General features: G+C 48.0%; 1 protein-coding gene across 1 annotated transcript in view; it reads right to left on the bottom strand.

Moving 5' to 3' along the window:
* Positions 1-1,136: 1,136 nt before the first annotated feature.
* The window catches only part of MCM4 (minichromosome maintenance complex component 4), a 114,637-nt gene continuing 94,148 nt past the window's right edge, over positions 1,137-21,625 (bottom strand). Inside the window, 2 exon segments of the mRNA XM_029591250.1 lie at positions 1,137-1,609; positions 21,264-21,397. Coding sequence (XP_029447110.1) covers positions 1,517-1,609; positions 21,264-21,397 — 227 coding nt within the window. The 3' untranslated portion in view covers positions 1,137-1,516.

Genomic DNA, 21,625 nt, shown 5'->3' with positions numbered 1-21,625 from the left:
GGAAGGAAGATCCATCAAAGCCGCGTGCGTCGGGCTCAGTCCCAGAGCACTGTCGCACCCCCACCCCCCGTGCCCAAAATATGCAGGGACCACCGGGGAATGGAGCCTCCCAGTGATCGGCAGCCCCGGGGACTGTGTCTTCGCAGGGCCACGGGTCGAAGGCGACCGAGAGTGGAGGCGGGGAGAGGCTGGACCCACCAGCAAGCACCCCAGCGGCGCGCACAGAAATCTGTGAGGAGAAAAAAAGAATAAACACAAGCAGGCACTTACCACCCCGGCGAGTAAGCGGCAGTAGAAAGCAGACAGGAAAGGAAGAAAGAGCAGGAAAGCCAGCACAGACCTGTCTGCAAGTGCCCCGAAGCAAACTGCAGGAATCTTTTTTTTTTTTTCTTCAATAGCAAACTTGATCCCTCACAAACACAGTTAAGTCAGGAAAAGACTTAAGAGCTAGAATGGCAAATTAAACCAAAGTACTGGGGAACTGATGTTCCCCTGCTCCACTCTGCTGGAGTCAGAACTATACTGAAGAGGCATAGAGGGGGTGCGGACTTAGGTAGCACCTCCCTCTGAAGGTTTGGTCTCACTCCACCTGCTGGACATGGGACATAACCCACCGTCTGGACTGATCCTGGTACGTACAGGGAATGCGGGATTGCCCTGCGAAGTAGTATGTATTCATAAACGTGGCCTCCAACTCCTGCACAGGCTACTGTTAGATCGAAAACCCATGCAAAGGGTCAGGTCCTGAGAGTGCAGATTAACTTGCAGGCCCTGCGCCCACTGCTGCTACTTTACTATTTTGGATGAGGTAAAGGAGGGGAGAGAAAGGGGCAGGAATGTCTGCTATTTTTTGGTATTCATCTGAGGTTATGTAAATTTTCATGTGTTAAAATGAAATCATATTGGCTAAATGCTTGGGATGTACTGGTATATAGGAATAGGTTCTGAGTTTATAGTGAAATTTGACTTTGTTAAACAAAATGGAACTATTTTTCATACATCTAATTGGAGAATTTTTACTGATGAAGGGAGGTGGGGGTTGGAGGGGGTGGAAGGAGACAGGATACCTGGGGCAATACAAAACAAATCCACATCTCAGCCTGTAGACCTTACACATAACCATAATAGTACAGGGGTGGAATGAAGTGAGCATTTTTTTTTTTTTATTGTAAATCAAAATGTGTACAAGAAAGCACTTTATTTGAAATTATACACAGGTCAGCAAATATGCTTCCCAATCCTAATAAGAGAAAAAAATAGACAAGGTGGCCCTTGGAAAAGTAGCCTGCCTCCAATACCAGTGCATTGGAGGCAGGCTACTTTTCCATGGGCCACACTGTATAACTTGTTCATTCCTATCATTAGAAGTCTTGCTATTTACAGTAATGGCAGCAGTGTTAGGTGACTGGTCACCATGCATATCTTGGCAATAAGACCAGAGAAAAATAAATTGTGAAATATGCAAATGCATGCATATTAAAGCAGTACACAATATTGCTGTCAAGCTGATCTTCTTTTAAAGCAATCTAACAGTCTTTCCGGTCACAGTCAAGTAGTCTTCATCAGCCAGGGCATGAAGTGCTTCTTCAAACATATCCTTCGTAATAGCCTTAAGCAAAAAAAAAAAAAAAAGTAAACAAACCAGCCATAAGTAAACCTAAACTATAACAAGTTTGTGTGCAGAAGCTTTAGCGGGAGATCCAGCACTAGAAAGAGCTGAGCCTGATCTCTCATTACTATGGTGCAACAGCATATGATTACAGAGCCTAGTTGTGGCTGCAGCTGAACAGATGTTGGAATACTACAGTTATTGGTAATTTTCATATTTCAAAATGTTGAGATTACTTACCTGATAATCTCGTTTTCCTTAGTGTAGACAGATGGACTCAGAACAAGTGGGTATAGTGTGCTCGTGCTAGCAGTTGGAGACTGATCTGACGTCAGCACGGGTACATATACCCCCACAGGAAGTGAAGCAATTCAGTAATCTTCCTTGCAAAAGCTGTTATGGATATATGTGTACTGACGATCAATAAATTAGTGAAACAGGATTCCCCTGACCGATTGATAGTAGCTGGAGACCGCCAGCGTTCCCAACCGGAAGGCGTCGATACCTGGCAAAGGGGACGCTCTTATGTAAGAAAATGACATGGCCTACTTTGAATCGGTGAAACCCATGTATACCGGCAGCCGGGCGGGATGCTGAGTCCATCTGTCTACACTAAGGAAAACGAGATTATCAGGTAAGTAATCTCAACATTTCCTAGCGTGTAGCCAGATGGACTCAGAACAAGTGGGATGTACAAAAGCTACTCCCGAAGTGGGCGGGAGGCTGCCTGAGGACTGCGTAGGACCGCCCTCGCAAATGCTGTGTCCTCCCTGGCCTGGACATCCAGACGATAAAACCTGGAGAAGGTATGGAGGGAGGACCATGTCGCCGCTTTACATATTTCTGCGGGTGACAGCATCCTAGATTCTGCTTAAGATGCTGCTTGGGCTCTGGTAGAATGAGCCTTGACTTGTAGAGGTGGTGACTTCCCAGCCTCTACGTAAGCCGCTCTGATAACTTCTTTAATCCAGCGGGCGATGGTGGGCCGAGAGGCCGCTTCTCCTTGTTTCTTCCCACTGTGAAGGACGAACAGATGGTCCGTCTTTCGTACTGCTTCTGTCATTTCCAGATATCTGGGCAGCAATCTGCCGATGTCAAGATGGCGTAGCAAACGCCCTTCTTCTGATTTCTTCAAACCTGCCGTAGTTGGCAGGGATATGGTTTGGTTGAGGTGAAATTGTGAGACTACCTTAGGCAAGAAGGAGGGAACCGTGCGAAGATGGATAGCCTCTGGAGTGAGTCTGAGAAAGGGATCACGGCAGGGCAGTGCTTGTAGTTCCGAAATGCGGCGTGCTGAACACACTGCCAGCAGGAACACCATCTTCAAAGTGAGAGAACGGAGATACAGGTCCCGAAGGGGTCTGAAGGTGGATCCCGCGAGGAAATCCAAAACTATGTTGAGGTTCCACAGGGGCACTGGCCACTTCAGTGGCGGACGAATGTGCTTGACTTCTTTCAGGAAGCGGGAAACATCTGGGTGCGTGGCAATAGTCTTGCCATCCCTCCGGGGACCGTAGCAAGACAGCGCAGCCACTTGGACCTTGATGGAGATGAGGGAGAGACCCTTTTGAAGCCCATCCTGCAGGAAATCCAAAACAATAGGGATTGTGGTCGCATATTGATTGGTGCCATGAGTGTCGCACCAGGCTTCAAACACTCTCCAGATTCTTACGTAGGTGAGGGATGTGGAAAACTTGCGAGCCCGGAGGAGTGTATCTATCACCGGCTCAGAGTAACCTCTTTTCTTCAGCCTAGCCCTCTCAATGGCCAGACCGTAAGAGAGAATTGAGCCGGATCCTCGTGGAGGATGGGACCCTGACGTAGCAGGTCCCTGAGAGGAGGCAGGGGAAGGGGCTCCCTTGCCAGCAGTCTTCTCATGTCCGCGTACCAGGGTCTTCTTGGCCAGTCTGGTGCCACTAGAAGAACTAGGCCCTTGTGATTCTGAATCTTGTGTATAAGGGCGCCCAGCAGGGGCCACGGAGGAAAGGCGTATAGCAGAGTCCCTGGAGGCCATGGCTGAACCAGGGCATCGATCCCGTGAGAACGGATCTCGCTTGCGGCTGAAGTATCTGGGTACTTGAGCATTGGACCTGTCCGCTAGTAGGTCCATGTCCGGAATCCCCCACTGATCCACAATCATCTGGAAGGCTGTGGGGGACAGCTGCCAGTCTCCCGGATTTAGGCTTTCCCTGCTGAGGAAGTCTGCCGCGGTGTTGTCCCTTTCTGCAATGTGGACGGTGGAGATGTCCTGGAGATTCGCCTCTGCCCAAGCCATCAGCAGGGCTATCTCTAGGGACACCTGTCGGCTTCTGGTTCCGCCCTGACGGTTGATGTATGCCACCGTGGTGGTGTTGTCGGACATCACTCTGACTGCCCTGTTCTGCATTCTGTGAGCAAATTGCAGGCAGGCTAACCGGACTGCCCGTGCTTCTAGACGGTTGATGTTCCACCCTGCCTCTTTCTCTGTTCCACCGCCCTTGGGCGGTGAGTTCTTCGCAGTGTGCTCCCCATCCGCTCAGGCTGGCATCTGTGGTGAGCAGAATCCACGTGGGGGAGGACATCTTCGACCCCCTGCTCGTGTGGTTGGACCGCAACCACCACCGTAGCTGGGTCCGCACTCTGGCTGGTAGAGGTAGATGCACGGAGTAATTCCAGAAGCGGGGGCTCCATCGAGAGAGCAGGGAGCGTTGTAGAGGTCTCATATGGGCTCTTGCCCAGGGTACCACTTCCAGGGTGGATGCCATGAGACCGAGAACCTGCAGATAATCCCAAGCTATGGGCCGGCTGGCTCCCATCAAGGACCGTAGACTCGTCTGAAGTTTTAACCTTCTCTTGGTGGTGAGACTGACTTTGTCTGCCTGGGTGTCGAACTGGACTCCCAAGTATTCCAGTGATTGGGAAGGCTGTAGGCAACTCTTGTTTAGGTTGACTACCCATCCCAGGCTTTCCAGAAGGGCGATCACTCTGTTGGTTGCCCGATGGCTCTCCTCTCGTGATTTCGCCCTGATCAGCCAATCGTCTAGGTAGGGATGGACAAGGATTCCTTCCCGTCTGAGCGCCGCTGCTACCACTACGATCACCTTGGTGAAGATCCGCGGCACCGTGGCTAACCCGAAGGGCAAAGCCCGGAATTGGAAGTGTCGTCCCAGAACCTGAAGAGTAGGAAGCGCTAATGATCCCGATGGATCGGGATATGCAGGTAGGCTTCTGACAAGTCTAAGGCCGTGAGGAATTCCCCTGGCTGTACTGCGGTCTTGACTGAGCGCAGAGTTTGCATGCGAAACCTCGGGACCCTTAAGTATCCGTTGACTGACTTGAGGTCCAATACGGGCCGGAAAGTGCCCTCTTTCTTGGGTACCATAAAATAAATGGAATAGTGGCCGGAATCCATTTCCCATGCAGGTACTGGGATTATGGCTTTCAAGGACAAGAGCCTCGCCAGGGTAGCTTCCAATGCTGCCTTCTTGTGGATTGGACACGGGGATTCCACAAACCTGTCTGGAGGGATGTGATGGAAGTCCAGATAATACCCCTCTCGGATGATGGCGAGGACCCACTGGTCCGACGTAATCTCGACTCATCTGGGGTAGAAGAGGGTTAACCTGCCCCCTATGGCTCCGTCCCCCGGATGGATCGGCTGATTCTCATTGGGAGGTGCGGCCGGGACCTGAACCCGAGCCGGCTCCCCTCTGATGCTGCTTGGTCCGAAAGGACTGGTTCCTGGCCTGAGGACGAGGTGCCTGGTAGCGACTCCTATAGGGAGTGAAGCGTTGGGAGCTTCTACCTCTGGAGGGCCTCGGAAAGGCGCGCTGGTTCCTTTTGAACCTGTCTTCCGGCAGTTGAGGTGCCCCATGTGCTGGCCAGTTTATCAAGGTCGCTGCCGAACAGGAGAGAACCCCTAAAGGGCATTCTGGTGAGGCGTGTCTTAGAAGGAGCATCGGCTGACCAATTCCGTATCCAGAGCTGCCTCCTGGCTGCTATGGAGGATGAAACCCCCTTGGCTATAGTACGGACTAGGTCGGATGCGGCATCCGTGAGGAACGAGAGAGCTGACTCCATGTCCGTTGCCGGAGCATTGTTCCTGACCTGTGACAAACAGGAACGCGTCACCACTGTGCAGCAGGTTGCGATCCGCAAAGATAGAGCTGCCACCTCAAAGGTCTGTTTCAGGATGGCGTCCAGTCGCCGGTCGTGAGGCTCCTTGAGGGCCGCCCCCCCTCAACTGGAATGGTAGTGCGCTTGACCACAGCGCTAACCAAGGCGTCCACCTGAGGGCATGCCAGCATATCCTTGATTGCCGGGTCCAGGGGGTACATGCCCGTCAGGACCCGACCCCCTTTGAATGAGGCCGCTGGCGCAGTCCACTCCAAATCTATCAGTTGTTGCGCTGCTTGCAGGAAGGGAAAATGGCGGGCTGTAGGACGAAGACCTTCCAGCACGGGGTTCTGCGTAGCTGCCTCCATAGTGCTGGGGCCTGGAATAGCCAACTCCGTCAGGCACTGAGATACCAGGTCAGAGAGATCTTCCTTGGGAAAGAACCGCTGCATAGTTCGATATGGCTCAATCCCCGAGGGAAGTTCCCCCTCCTCGGGGGGTTCAGACTCGTCCTCCGAGACATCAGGGTCCGCATGAGCTGGACTGCCCGGAGGCGGGTGCCCACGATAAGGGCGAGAAGGTCCAGGGGCAGGGTCAGCTGGAGCAGCAGCAGGGCCTGGACGGGAAGCTGACTGCATCTGTACAAAGGCATGGATCCCCTTAAATAAATCCACCCATGAAATGGAAGCGATCTCTAGTCGTCGGGGTACCAGGTCCCCCGGGATTCCTGGTTGTTCGAGACTGCCCGCTAGATCCGGGGTGGCCCCTGGGGAACTGTCGACGTGGCCCCTGGGGAACTGTCGACAAACCTCGGTTGAGACTGGTCCTGGCCCGAGGCTCCCACGGCCTCCTCACATTGGGCACAAAGGGAGTCTGGCTCATCGCTCTGCGTGGCTCTAAGCTGGCATGCTGAGCAGAGGCCGAGAGCTTTCACGCCGGAATCAGGAGGTGCCGGGGCGTTTAAATGTTCCATCGCGGTGAATGCCCCAATAATATGCGGTCAGCAATATACGCTCAATAATATACAATGTGCGCTCATTAATATACAATATGTGCTCAATAATATGCAGTCAGCAATATGAGCTTAATAATATGCAATATGCGCTCAATAATATGCGGTCAGCAATATTCGCTCAATAACATACAATATGCGCTCAATAATATGCGGTCAGCAATATACGCTCAATAATATACAATATGCGCTCAAGAATATACAATATGCGCTCAACAATATACAATATGCGCTCAACAATATACAATATGCGCTCAACAATATGCGGTCAGCATAATATACAGGTGCCTATCATGGGCGCTCAATACCTGAACAAGGCCGACAAAATGGCGACCTCCATGGCGTGCCGCATGCAGGCAACGCCGCCGATCCTCGTACCTTGGAGACCAAAAGTAAGAGATATATGCCTTACCTGATCCTCGGCGCTTCCCAGCTGGAACCCGGGCGGTCTCCGGCTGCGGGGGGAGAGGGGAAATACCTTCACCGCCGCGCTTGAGGAAATGCACCTGCGGCCTCTAAGTCCACGCCGGGACCGAGGTGCCTCTCAGCCACGCCCGAGCCCTTCTCGTTCGGGGGGCTAGATCCCTGCCGCGATTTGGCCACCGGACTGAGGCGTAGACCTCCGAGGGATCGCGGAAATCACCCCAGGAAACTCAACTGGGGGAGGGACCCGAGGGTATCACCGCAGGAGTGTGGGGCTCGTTGTTCTGTAGAAATTTGGTAAGTAGAATATAGAAAGTAGAAAGTAGAAAGAAGTATTGGAAAACACATTCAGCGAGCGTGCAGGCTCTCCAAACTGCTTTGGAGACTGAAATTACTGAATTGCTTCACTTCCTGTGGGGGTATATGTACCAGTGCTGACGTCAGATCCGTCTCCAACTGCTAGCACGAGCACACTATACCCACTTGTTCTGAGTCCATCTGGCTACACGCTAGGAAATATAAATTACAATTGTATTAGTGAGTTGGGATGAGGGGTGAGACAGCAAGCAGATAAACATCCAATAAAGATACAACAGTTCTCCAGTAAGAAGAAACTCAATGAACTAATGCTCTCTGAGCGGGTGCTGATGAGGACCAAGGAAGATGGCTGCATAGTTCTTCAGCTTCTCAGATCTCCTTGCTATTTTTTTTTTTTTTTTATTTACTGTTGCCCTTTTTGCTCCACTGACTCCTGAGATACTGGTACCGGATTACAAAATGGCTACATTGAAGTGGCGTTTGCCATAGCTTCAAAGACAAAACATGATCCCCCTTCCCCAGGGAGGCACCATCAGCCACAGACCCGATCCTCACTGAGTTATAGCAGCTAAAAGAAATGCTGCACCAAAACACAGACTACCTGCGCTATAAAATTAGAGATATCTGATTTGGCTGCTAATGTTGCTGCCTTGTCTCCTCCTCTGGACTCTTTAGAGTGCAGGATGGATACCTGTGAGGCGGCGGTCGCAGACACCCAGGCCATGATGCAAAACTTTACTTCTTTTCAGCACGACTTTTAGGGTCTCTCGAACCGCAATAGGTGAAAACCATTCGCATTCTCAGTGTCCCCAAAGGCAAAGAGGGATCAGATGTCTTGCTGTTGCTCAGGCAGCTGAGCTCTGTGAGCCTGGGTCTGCAATTTGAATTGCTGTTGGAGACAGAACGTGCCCATTGTATCCCTTCTAGGCAGACATTTCAAGCTACACATCCAAGGCTTATCGTTCTAAAGGTTTTGCGATATCAACAAGTGATAATGATATAGGCAGCTACCAAGACCAAATCGCCGGTTACTTATGATTCCATGCGCACCTTTGTTCTGGATCTAGCAAAGACCACAACTACCTGCAGGAATGCGTTTTTGGTCCTTTGACCGCACCTGCGTGAAGTGGGAGCTCAGTATGACTATGTATCCAAAATTCAAGAAGCGGCCAAAAACTACCCTATCTCCCTAGATGTACGAGACCTAGGGATTCTTATAGATTGCGAATTCTCCTTGAAATCCAGCGTTAAAAAAATCATAAGCAATGGTTACTTCAAATTAAACATCCTCAAAAGATTAAAACCCCTCCTATTCCCAAAAGACTTTAGAACTGTTTTATAGGCACTTGTATTATCAAGATTAAACTATTGCAACTCACTATTCCTAGGCCTTCCTACAAATATCACAAGACCATTGCAACTTCTGCAGAACTCTGCAGCTAGACTCTTGATAGGTACTAGAAGATCCGAACATATCACCCCAATATTAAAAGACCTTCATTGGCTGCTGGTCAAATACAGGGCCCAGCATAAAATCTTATCACTAATTCACAAAACCCTCTACAATGAAAAAATTGAATGGCTAACCTCTTCACTTCACTTCCACACCCCCTCAAGAATCAGTAGATCAACCAGAACAGGGATGCTGCCAATTCCTTCACCCAAAATTGTGCATCTAAATAATGTAAGAGAGAGAACTCTCTCTATAGCTGGACTCTTACTATGGAACTCTATTCCACAGGAATTACGATTAGAAGCAGACATCAAATTATTTAAAAAGGGGATTAAAACCTGGCTTTTTAAACAAGCCTACCAAGAGCTGTTAGCATAATTATCTCACACTTCTGATTTATACCAAGGTAATGTATATTTTTATTTTTGATTATACTATCTCTACTCTTACTATACTACCTCTCTAAGTGTTTAAATATTAATTTTGATTATTTAGCCTACTACTTATAAAAAAAATTAACATAGCAAACTAAATATTATGAAACAATGTATTTACTTCCTTTCTTCTTTGGAAATGCTACTGTAAACCGAGTTGATATGCTTGCATGAAAAGTCTATATAAAAATTATTAAATAAAATAAACCAGGTTGCGGGTGATCCATAATAATTCTACTCACTCCTATGAAGACTCGAAGGAACTGATCGCATACTTGGATGGCTTAAAACTGTTTTCCCCAATGGTAACCTGACTTTCATGAACTTTGTTGCCATCTTTTTTTCGTCCCTTTCTCCTGTCTGTATCATTGTTCACGCTGACCTAAGGAGCTTGACCTGCCGTCATGTTTGCCTGTTGGTTCCCTCCTTGCTCTGTTCTGTTTCTTATTTTCCTGCAGTTCTTCGTTGGTCTGAGACCCTCAGTGTGTTTCCACTTTTCCAATCCCTGATGGTGCTCATGGTTTTGTTGCCCTGCTCAGTCAGATCGCTGTTTGTCTGCTCTTCAAGTCGGACACCTGGACCAGGTTTATTTATGGACCTTACTGGGACTATTGTGATTTGTTGCTTTTTAACTGCATTATGTCTACTCCATATAACTGTTTCTCTCCTTGTTAATTATCTTGAGTGCTGACCCTTTAATGGTCGGTAGTTTTGCATGTTCTTTCCTTTCTACTTTGGCAACAGTTTTCTTTTTTATTATTCTTTTTAATGTTGGAGGACTGAGCAGCCTGTTTCCTTGCCCCATCATCTCCATCTAGCCATTTTTCCCCATCTCCTCTGGAACCTTAGCCCACCGAGCCTTTTTTCTGTGTGCTATTTTCTTTTTCATAAATTTGTTTCTGCTCCTTGCCCTCATGTCCATGGAGCTTCCCTCAATTCTTAGCTACTAACCTGTCAGGCATGTCTCATACTCTGCATTCTTTACATTTGTTCCCTTTAATTTATGTTTGCTACTGATTTACATATAAGAAAATTATTCCTTACTTGCTAATTTTCGTTCCTGTAGTACCACTGATCAGTCCAGACAGTGGGTTGTGCCTCCTTTCCAGCAGATGGAGACAGAGAAAAACTTGAAGGGTGTCCACTAATAACCTGGAGCGCCCTCTGCGTCCCTTCAGTATTAAGGATATCAAAGCAAGAATGAAACCATTGAATGGATCAAGTAAACCAAACTTCAAACTGTAACTTTGTATATGAACTTTTTCCTCAAAAAAAACCAACCAAAAAAACCCAAAAACTTGCAAATGGAACCATTAGTATGACACAAATGGTCCTAATCATGCGAGTTGAGTATGCAAAGGAGCTTCCTAGACAATCTCAATCTCATAAACTCTTAGGGTGGGCATCTGGACTGATCAGTGGTACTACAGGAAGGGAAATTACCAATTAAGGAATACTTTTCTTTTCCCTGTACGTATCCGGATCAGTCCAGACACTGGAACATACCAAAGCTTCCCTACACAGGGTGGGTCCCGGATAGCCCTGCTCGAATGACTTGAGCGCCAAACGAGCCAAAGACTGGTGGTTGGAGATTTAAACGACAGTGACGCACGAAGGTGTGTAATGATCTCCAGGTTGCTGCCCTGCATATCTCCTGCGGAGAGACCACTTGGCTTTTAGCCCAGTAAGCTGCTTGAGAACGGAGAGAATGTGCTTTTACGCCCTTTGGAAGTTGCCGGCCCGCACAAATGTACGCTGGAGTGATTGTTTCCTTCAACTAGCGAGCTATTGTGGTCTTGGAAGCCTTGGTCTCTTTCTTGGGACTGCTCCATAGGACAAACAGATGGTCTGATAATCAGAAATCATTGGTAACTTCCAGATAGTGAACGAGGATGTGCTTGACATCGAGCAGTCTTATTTCTCTAGAATCCTCGTCCTGGAAGGATGGGAGCTCAACCGACGGATTCAAATGGAAGGCCAAGACCACCTTCGGCAGGAAAGATGGAACTGTGCTTAAGGAAACTTCCGAGTCTGTGAAACGGAGGTAGAGCTCTCTGCATGATAAAGCTTGAATTTCAGAGATCCTGCGGTCAGAAGAAATAGACACCAGGAAGACTGTCTTGAGAGTGAGATCCTTGAGGGTAGCTCTGCTCAGCAGCTCAAAAGGCGGGCCGCAGAGAATCTGAAGAACCAAGTTTAGGCTCCAAAAGGGGCACAAGGCATGGACTGGTGGTTTGATGTGCTTCACTCCCTTCAGAAATCGGACAATGTCAGGATGTGATGAAAGAGGAGCTCCATCTAGGTGACATACGACGGAACCAAGGACTACCACTTGTACTCTCAGAGAGTTGTAAGCTAAACCTTTCCCCAAACCTTGCTGTAGGAAAGAGTATCTGAGACACTGAAGCACGACGTGGAGCCACATCTATGGTTTCACACCAGGTCTCAAAAACTTTTCACACCTGCACGTAGGAAATAGGAATGGAAGTTTTCCTAGCCTTTAGGAAGGTGGAAATAACTACCCCCGGGTAGCCACTTCTTCTCAACCTGCGCCTTTCAAAAGCCAGGCCACAAGACAGAAGCGATCGGTCAGGTCAAAAAATACTGAACCTTGCCGTAGGAGGTTCGGAAGATGACCCAGATGGAGGGGGCCGTCCACCGCGAGGTTGACTAGGTCTGCAAACCATGGTTTTCGTGGCCATTCCGGCGCCACTAGAATGATTGACCCTTGGTGAACTTCTATTCACTGTAGTACCTTTCCCACCAGGGCCCATGGCAGGAACACGTAGAGTAGGACGTCCCGTGGCCTTGGAAGAACTAGAGCATCCATGCCTTACATGCTGTGCTCCTTTCTGCGACTGAAGAAGCGCGGGGCCTTCGCTTTAACGATCCAAAGACAACGACAAACCTTTTCCGTCAGAAAAAAATCAGCAGAACCAGAGGTCACGAGCTGAGGCTCCAAGGAGGAAGACTAAGAACCAATGTCAGGAAGTATTTCTTCACGGAGAGAGTGGTGGATGCCTGGAATGCCCTTCCGGAGGAAGTGGTGAAGTCCAAAACTGTGAAGCACTTCAAAGGGGCGTGGGATAAACACTGTGGATCCATCAGGTCTAGAGGACGTGTATAAAGAGCAGGCAGCAAAACACTGCACGGAGCAGCAGTTGCCACAGAGGCATTCACGAAGCGGGATGCCAGTGGCCAGTGGTTGGTGTTACACCTTCACGGAGCGGAAGGATGGAGGGCTGCCACCTCCCAATTAAAAAAAGAAAAAAAACAAACAAAAAAACAAAACAGGGATGGGTTCATGGGCTATAGGTATTACCAATTATTAGGCTTATTCAATTACCAATTATTAGGCTTTTCAATATTTGATGATAGTTAATGTGACTTTCAAGGCATACTTCACTTTCAATGCATATCCAGCATAGCTCCCTGCTTCAACGGCAGGGGAGAAGAAAAACTAATACTTCACGCATATCCAGCATTGCTCTCTGCTTCAACGGCAGAGAGCTATGCTGCTGCTTACCCAACTAATCAAACTTAATATTTCACTTGGAAGCAGCTCCATCACTGCTCTCTACATTAATAGTGGGGGTGAAAGGGAAATAGAACCTAAGGTTACTAAGAGCCAAGAGAAACAGATAAGTATGAGAAAAAAGAAGTGTGAAGCTTGCTGGGCAGACTGGATGGACCGATTGGTCTTTTCTATGTTTCTATTCTTCTGAGTGGCCATCAGATCCAGATGGGGGGGTCCCTCACCGGTTGAAGAGAAGTGCTACTGCGTCCTCTGAGAGCTCCCACTCCCCGTGATCTATTCGTTGACGGCTTAGGAAATCTGCTTGAACATTGTTCACCCCTGCTATGTGCAATGCTGCTAGCGGGAGAGGTGTAGCTCCACCGATGCCATCAACTTGTCCGTCTCTCGAGAGACATGTCGGCTCTTTGTCCCCCTTTGATGGTTGATATACGCTACTGTTGTGTTGTCGGAGAGTATCCCCACAGCTTGACGATGAAATAGGGGGAGGAAACGCTTCAACGCGAGACGGACCACTCTGGTTTCCAGACAATTGATCAGCCATGTCGCTTGCACAGACGTCCATTGCCCTGCGCAGATTGCCTTTGACACACAGCTCCCCAGCCAGAGAGGCTGGCATCCATGGTAATGACCACCCAATGCGGGATCTCCAAGTCGACTCCATGCAGCAAGTGATCCAGGCACAGCCACCAGTTCAGGCTGTCGTTGGCAACTTCCGGCAGCGGCAAGGGGACTTGAAACTCCTGAGACACTGGCTTCCACCGGGAGAGCAATGCTCTCTGCAAAGGTCGTATATGTGCAAAAGCCCAGGGAACTAAGTCTATAGTGGAAGCCATGGAGCCCAGGACTTGAAGATAGTCCCATGCTGTGGGAAGTGGAAGGCAACGGAGGTGCTGTACCTGAGAGATAAGAGTCCGAGCGCGATCTTGATGAAGGAAAACTTTGCCTAGCTTGGTATCGAGCCATACTCCCAGGAAATCGAGCGTCTGAGAGGGAGTAAGAGTGCTTTTGGCAAAATTGACTACCCATCCTAGAGAGCAGAGGAAGTGAAAGACTGTCTCCCGCCCGCTGGAAAAGATCCAAAGACCTTGCTCGGAAGAGCCAGTCGTCCAGATAGGGGTGTACTAGGATCCCCTCCCTCCGTAGGGCTGCTGCCACCACCACCATGACCTTGGTGAAGGTGCGGGGAGCAGTCGCCAGACCGAAAGGTAGGGCTTGGAATTGGAAATGCTGACCGAGGATCTTGAAGCAAAGGAAGCGCTGATGCTGCTTGAGGATGGGGATATGAAGATAAGCCTCTGTAAGGTCCAAGGAGGCTAGGAATTCCCCCCAATGTACTGCTGCTATGACGGAGCGTAATGTTTCCATCCTGAAGTGTGGAACCTTGAGGGCCCTGTTGACCATCTTGAGATCCAAAATCGGACGGAATGAGCCTTCCTTCTTGGACACTACGAAGTAGATGGAATAATGGCCTAACCGTTGTTCCGTCGGGGGCACTGGGAGGATGGCCCCCAAGTCCAAGAGCCTGTTGTGCGTCTGACGTACTATCCGTTGTTTCTTCACTGGGCCACAGGGAGAGAATAGGAACCTGTCCTTTGGGGGGGGGGGGGGGGTGTCGAACAAATTCTAAAGCGTAGCCGCGCCTCAGAATGTCCAGTACCCATTGGTCTGATGTAATCTTGACCCACTCCTCTTAGAAGGAGAGAGGTCCTCCTATTCTGGGCGTTGAGGAGTGGGCCGGCAGCCCTTCATTGGGTAGACTTGGAAGGGGCCCTCTTGAGAGAGGCTATTTCAAGCTGGCCTTTGTCCACGAAAGGAATGGGACCAGGACTGCAACCGTGAGGAAGGTGGTCTTTGTGAAGTTGGTCTTATCTGATGAAAACGCTGCTGTTATGGAAAAGCTCGGGAAAAGCTCCCAAGCTTTTCCATAACACGTCCCCTCCACAGCTCACATGGTCTGTTAACGAAGCCCTGAACGCAAAGAAAAGCTGCTGCACATAGCCGCTCAGACCCCCAGTGCAGAAACTTCGAAAATGCGCTTAAGCTGCACCTCAAGCTTATGGTCCTGAAGATCTCGAAATGCCAGTTCTCCTGTCACCGGGATGGTAGTCCTTTGAGCTACCGAAGACACTGCTGCATCCACCTTAGGCACTTTCAAGAGGTCCAATGCCTCCTCAGGCAGGGGATATAGCCTATCCACTGCCTTGGTGACCTTCAGCCCCAATTCTGGAGTATCCCATTCACGGAACAGCAAATCGGTGACAGACAAATGAAAGGGAAAAGATTGTCAGCCCCCGGAGACCCACCATGACTGGGTCAACGTTCTCCAAGCAGGAATCTTCTTTAGGTACCTCAATACCTAATTCTTCCAAAACAGCCGGAATAAGCGGGTCCAACTCATCTCTTCAAAAGAGACGGACCACCTTAGGGTAATCTCCGTCCATGCCCTGTGGCTTGACCTGGTCCAAGTCATCGTCAAGATCTGCCCTAATCGGGGGCTTGTCTCCTGAAATCGGGTCGTCCAGGTCAGAATCTGGAGAGGACACATCGCCGTCCGGATGGGGCGAAACAATGAGGGGACCAGGGTACCGGCGCATCCCCTTTCTCAGGAAGCAGAGGCCGCTTGGGACCAAGTGCCCCAGAGACCAGCAAGTCAGCTCCTGCCCCTCTCTTGGCAGCTTTGCGGGCTTTAAAGGCTTTGTGCAGGAGCCTAATGAGCTCAGAAGAAAATGAGGAGGAGGAGTCAGAATCCCCCTCAGGGCTCTGCCCCTCCTCAACAACCTCCTCTGCCCTCTTGCCCCCCTCAGGGGCCTGAAAACGTGGCGACAAAGGTGGGGGGAAATTCCCCTCCCTCAGCACGGCCAGCTCAGCTGCGCAAAAAATTTGCAAAATGGCTTCCATTCCCGCGGGAATGGATCTTCACTGTCCTGCTGCAGCTGCCCGAGTTTTCCCGGCTCATGACGTGGCTTGGGTTCCTCCCCTCCGGGGAGGCAGATGGAACAAAGGGAGTCTCTGGAGACGTGCACGTGTGTCTCCACCCGCCTTGCAGGCCGCTCGCTGTGGCATTTCCAATCTTCCTTTCATTGCCAAGGTGATGGAGAAACTAGTAAACACGCAACTATCGGAATACATAGAAGAACACAAAATTCTATTCCCTACTCAATTCGGTTTCCGAAAAGCCTCAAGTACCGAATCCCTACTTATCTCACTTACGGACTACCTTACTTTGGGCCTCGACAAAGGACAGGCCTTCCTATTGATCCTATTAGATCTATCTGCAGCTTTCGACACTGTAAACCACGCCATATTACTAAACCAGCTGGCGAACATCGGTATTGCAGGATCAGCGCTGACATGGTTTAAGACTTTCTTAGAGAACAGAGGTTTCAAAGTTAAAATCCTCAACAAAGAATCCCATAGATACCCGTCTTCACAAGGAGTTCCTCAGGGTTCCTCTCTCTCACCAACACTCTTCAATTTATACCTTCTCCCGCTTTGCCAACTTCTAAACAAATTGAACCTAAAACACTTTATTTATGCCGACGACGTCCAGATTGTAATCCCCCTCAAAGAATCCATCAATAAAACTCTAAAACAGTGGGAAAACTGTTTTCAAGAAATTAATGACCTCCTATCCAGTTTAAACCTAATTCTAAACCAATCAAAAAGTGAATTCCTGCTAATCTCACCAGATAACTGCAAAATCACTACGAACCCGCCAGCCAACTTACAAATCTCAAAAGTAAGAGATCTAGGAGTTTCTATAGACAATCGACTAAACCTAAAATCATTTATTAATCAAACAACTAAAGACTGCTTCCACAAACTACACACATTAAAAAGAATAAAACCCCTATTTCATTTCCATGATTATAGAACAGTGCTCCAAGCAATAATCTTTGCGAAAATAGATTACTGCAACGCTATACTACTAGGCCTCCCATCATCCCATACTAAACCTCTCCAAATGATTCAGAACGCGGCAGCAAGAATCCTAACGAACAAGAGGAGAAGAGATCACATTACGCCAGTCCTTAAAGACCTTCACTGGCTGCCAATCCACTACAGAATAATCCATAAATCCCTCACCACAATCTTCAAAAATATTCATGGACTAGCTCCACTCCATCTACAAATAGCACTCAAAAAACACTCCTCCAACAGACCCATTAGAGAAGCGTACAGAGAATATCTACAGGTACCACACACCAATACCACCCAACATATAACACTGAGAGACAGGGCCTTCTCTACAGCAGGCCCCCCACTATGGAACTCAATCCCCTTAGAATTACGACAGGAACCATGTCTTCCAACCTTCAGAAAGAGACTTAAGACATGGCTGTTCAAGAAAGCCTTTCCGGACCCTGACTGATGCTCTTCCACCAAATACAGCAAGACGGATTATCACCCATTAAACTGATACAGACATACCAACCACTGCACGTTCTACTTCTTGTTAAACTTCTATCATCCTCTTCTTCTACTCCCAGTTAGAACCATCCTTGTTTTATTGTAACTGCTTTTTCTGCGCACTTGTTATAATTTGTTATAATTTGTAAATGTATACTCGCATGTTATAGTTATGTACGTTTATAATGTATTGATCACCCCTTGTTTTAATGTAAACAGACATGATACGAATTTCCGTGAATGCCGGTATAGAAAAACTTAAATAAATAAAAAATAAATAAATAAAATGAAGAAAAATCAACGGTCATACCAAAGAAAAGGATCGCCGACCGGGTACGAAGCCCAATAACCAGGAAGACCTGACACAGCGAGGGACTCTGCCCCTGTAGCAGGAAAAACCAAAGCGGCAAAAAACTTTTTTTTTTTAATAACCTGCTTGATGTCTTCCTGGGTCCTCTGCCTCCGAGGGTGAGTGAGCCGGGCTCCCTGGAATCACCCCAAACCTGGGGGGGTGGGGAGCGGAGCAGGCATGGAGGTTTCTCAACCCCTTGCTCCTAATGCCTCAAATACCAGGGAGGATAGTCCCCTCGGGACCTGCCAACCCCCTGGGAGGCTCTGAAGGCTGTGAAGACTTGATGTCCTACCGACCTTTCAGAATTAAATAAAGAGCATTTATTTATTTATTTTAAACTAACTAAATTCCTGTCTTTTTTTTTTTTTTTTTACTTACTAAGACCAGACTGTAGGTTTTGCACCTCCACCATCTGCTGGAGACAGAGAAATACTGGCGGACTGTAGGTGGCACCACAGTGTTCAAGACAGAGTCTGCCAAACCTTCTCTGTCTCCTGTGTGTGCCAGGAGTCTGGACTGATCCTGGCATGTACAGGGAACTACCTGCTTGTTGTATCTCACAGCTGGGTTGATATCCTTATGTGCCAATGCAGATTATATTTGACATGTTTATCTTGCATGTACCTTTCTTGGGTGTCTGGAAGCTCCCCCTCCTCCTCCTCTTTTTCTTATTATTTCTATATTTGTTTGCTATGAGAATTAAACTGTATTGCATGCAGATGCTTTGGCATGCATAAGGAACCAATGTACTCCAGAGACTTGTTGTATCCACTGATGTTAAGTTTTCGACTAAAAAGTTTGCAAAATGGCTTCTGTTCCCGCGGGAATGGATCTTCACTGTCCTGCTGCAGCCGCCCGAGTTTTCCCGGCTCATGGCGTGGTTTGGGTTCCTCCCCTCCGGGGAGGCAGATGGAACAAAGGGAGTCTCTGGAGACGTGCACGTGTGTCTCCACCTGCCTTGCAGGCCGCTCGCCGCGGCATGAAGAAAAATCAACGGTCATACCAAAGAAAAGGATCGCCGACCGGGTAAGAAGCCTAATGCTCTCTTGTGATTTAGAAAACCAATGGCTACATCCATCCTGTCTTATGCTGTAACAGATATCAAACAAATAGGATTCTTTCAATTAGAGCATTGGTTCTCAACCCAGTCCTCTGGATACACCCAGCCAGTTTGGTTTTTAGAATACCCACAATTAATATGAACATGAGCTCTGCTTTCCCAACCAGTGTGCCTACAGACCTGATCAGGTGTGCCATGGAAAAGCCCTTGTTGCCTGGGCTCTGCTCGCAGAACCATGCAACAAGGGACACACTAGTGGCAGCTCAAATCTGTAGGAGCTCCTTTCTGAGAACAAGTGTAATCATGCATGCCTCTTCTCCCTAGCTACAGCATGACCCTCGGAGTGTGGTAATTAATGGGTAGCATGCACAGCATAGATAGTTAAGCCTCACTTTGTGTAGCACACACAATACACACATCTACTTATCTTCCCTGTCTGAGTTCTTCCAACCTCTGTCCTATCCCCAGGTTGTGAGCTTGGGAGAGCATGCAAAGAACACCAGATATGACTCTAGCCCAGACTAAAGGTTTTACACCGCCACCATCTGCTGGAGACAGAGAAATACTGACAGAGTCTAGGTGGCACCCTCAGGGGTATAGGACGGAGTCTGTAAAAACTTCTCTGCTTCCATCTGCTGGAGGGGAGGCAAAACCCAGCTGTCCTGGATTGATCCGGGTATGTACAGGGAACACCAGATATGACTCACACTGCTTGATGAGGATAACAGCAGTGAAGGTAGCTAACTTACAGGCCTATACAGTACAGTGCGATCTGACGGAGCGCACTGTTAGCCTGGTCTTGGACGCGCATTTTCCCTTACCCCTTATTCAGTAAGGGGAGGAAAACGCGCGTCCAACCTGCAGCACCTAATAGCGCCCTCAACATGCAAATTTTACTTTCAGAAATAAGCACCGACCCAAAGGTCGGCGCTAATTTCTTCCGGCACCGGGAAAGTGCACAGAAAAGCAGTAAAAACTGCTTTTCTGTGCACCCTCCGACTTAATATCGTGGCGATATTAAGTCGGAGGTCCCGAAGAGTAAAAAAAAGGTTAAAAAAAAAATTTGAATTCGACCAGCAGCTGTCGGACCGAAAACCGGACGCTCAATTTTGCAGGCGTCTGGTTTCCAAGCCTGTGGCTGTCAGCGGGCTCGAGAACCGACGCTGGCAAAATTGAGCGTCGGCTGTCAAACCTGCTGACAGCCGCCGCTCCTGTCAAAAAGGAGGCGCTAGGGATGCGCTAGTGTCCCTAGCGCCTCCTTTTGCCCGGATCTACCGCCGGACCTAATTTAAATACTGCATTGCGCGCACCGGCGAGTGGCCGGTACGCGCGCCAGGAGAGCGGGCGTTCGCCCACTCTCCCGCGGACCTTACTGTATCGGCCTGTAAGCCAGCTGCCCATATCACACCAACTTCTCACTTATTGTGCACTTGTATATGGAGAGAACTATTTCTGTTCCTTCTCCCTTTGTTTTAAAATTTGGAAGAAAGATTGGTTGGGCCTTTCAGTGCTTCCCTAGGAAATATTTTGGTCATTTGACTCCTCATGTCTACACTGCCCACTCCATGAGTTAGTGTGCCACACAACATTTTTGTGTAGGTGTGCTTGAAAAGGTTGGGCAACATGAGAGATTTGCATGCATCGTCTATATCAATATGTGCATTCATTCTGGATATCCTGAAAACATGACTGGCTAGGTGAGCCCTGAGGACTGGGATGAGAGCCTTCGAACCAGAGGAATCTCATCAACTCTGTTTCAAGCATTTTGATCATACTTTACTGCAAGGAATTCTGTATCTTTATATATTTCACTTCATAGCAACAGATTAATAAGACCTTTTCGAAGTTGTAAACTTTGGCCTCTTCTGGAAATATAGTTCTCTACTCATCCATAAAGATCATGTTAGAGGGGAACTAACTTTGCAAGAACATGTTCATCCAATGGCAGGCAGTAATAAGACAGAGTGTGTTACAGGATTTTGACTGATGCTCTGAAAAATTCTCTAGAGAAACTGCTTTGATAATAAAAGTTGTTGCTTTCACTGGGCAGTTAATGTTTCAAAAGGAACAGAACACACCAAGATAGAAAAAGCTATTGCTCAATGCAATTATCCTACTGCTCTGTGCCTCATGATGGAGTTCACTGTGCAAGAGCAGAACTATGCCCATTAAGTATTTTCCATTTTCAAGTTTAAAACATCAACAGGAAAAAAAGAAAAAAAAATTGGACTCACTTGGGGAACCATTTTGTTTGCAAATGTCCGTGCCACATATTGCTTCAGTAGATGCCCAGTGAAATATTTTACATCGTTTTCCATTCCTATCTTTGAAGATGCATAGCAGCCCAGTAAGATACCATTTCAAACAAAATGGCCCTCATTAATTGGATTGCATGAAAAAAATGGAACGTAACAGATAGGAATATGGTATTGCTTTTCACAGTGCATGATTGTGGCTTTGATTAACAATTCTTAAAAAAAAAACAAAAAACTTGTGAAAAGTGATTCTATCACGTGCAAATGATTTTATTAGCTCTAAGAAGAAAAGCCAGACACTTACTGCATCAGACTGAGCTCGGAGATCATCAAAAAGCTGTTGATATTTCAGAGCTGGCGTCTTGCCCTTGGACTGAATAAGCTTCTTCAACACTTGAGCCAACTCCTCCCGACGTTTACGGGCAGTGGCACTTATTCCTAAGGGAAGCGGAACCATGAGATCAATAGAAGCAGAATATATTCAAGAATAATTCAAGTATTTTTTTCAAGCCAGGACAAGCAGCTGAAAAATATTCAGCATCCTGTTGGCTGGTCCTAAAAATAAATAAATAAATAAATCACAGCCTGCTCAAACACTTATCAGATAGGCAAGCTCCAATGTACACAGAAAAAGGAAGATTGGTTCTTACCTGCTAATTTTCGTTC

This window comes from Rhinatrema bivittatum, chromosome 2 (genome assembly GCF_901001135.1).
Source record: "Rhinatrema bivittatum chromosome 2, aRhiBiv1.1, whole genome shotgun sequence".
Taxonomy (NCBI): domain Eukaryota; kingdom Metazoa; phylum Chordata; class Amphibia; order Gymnophiona; family Rhinatrematidae; genus Rhinatrema; species Rhinatrema bivittatum.
The sequence above is the reverse complement of the archived record's forward strand: the minus strand, read 5'-3'. Positions and strand labels throughout refer to the sequence as shown.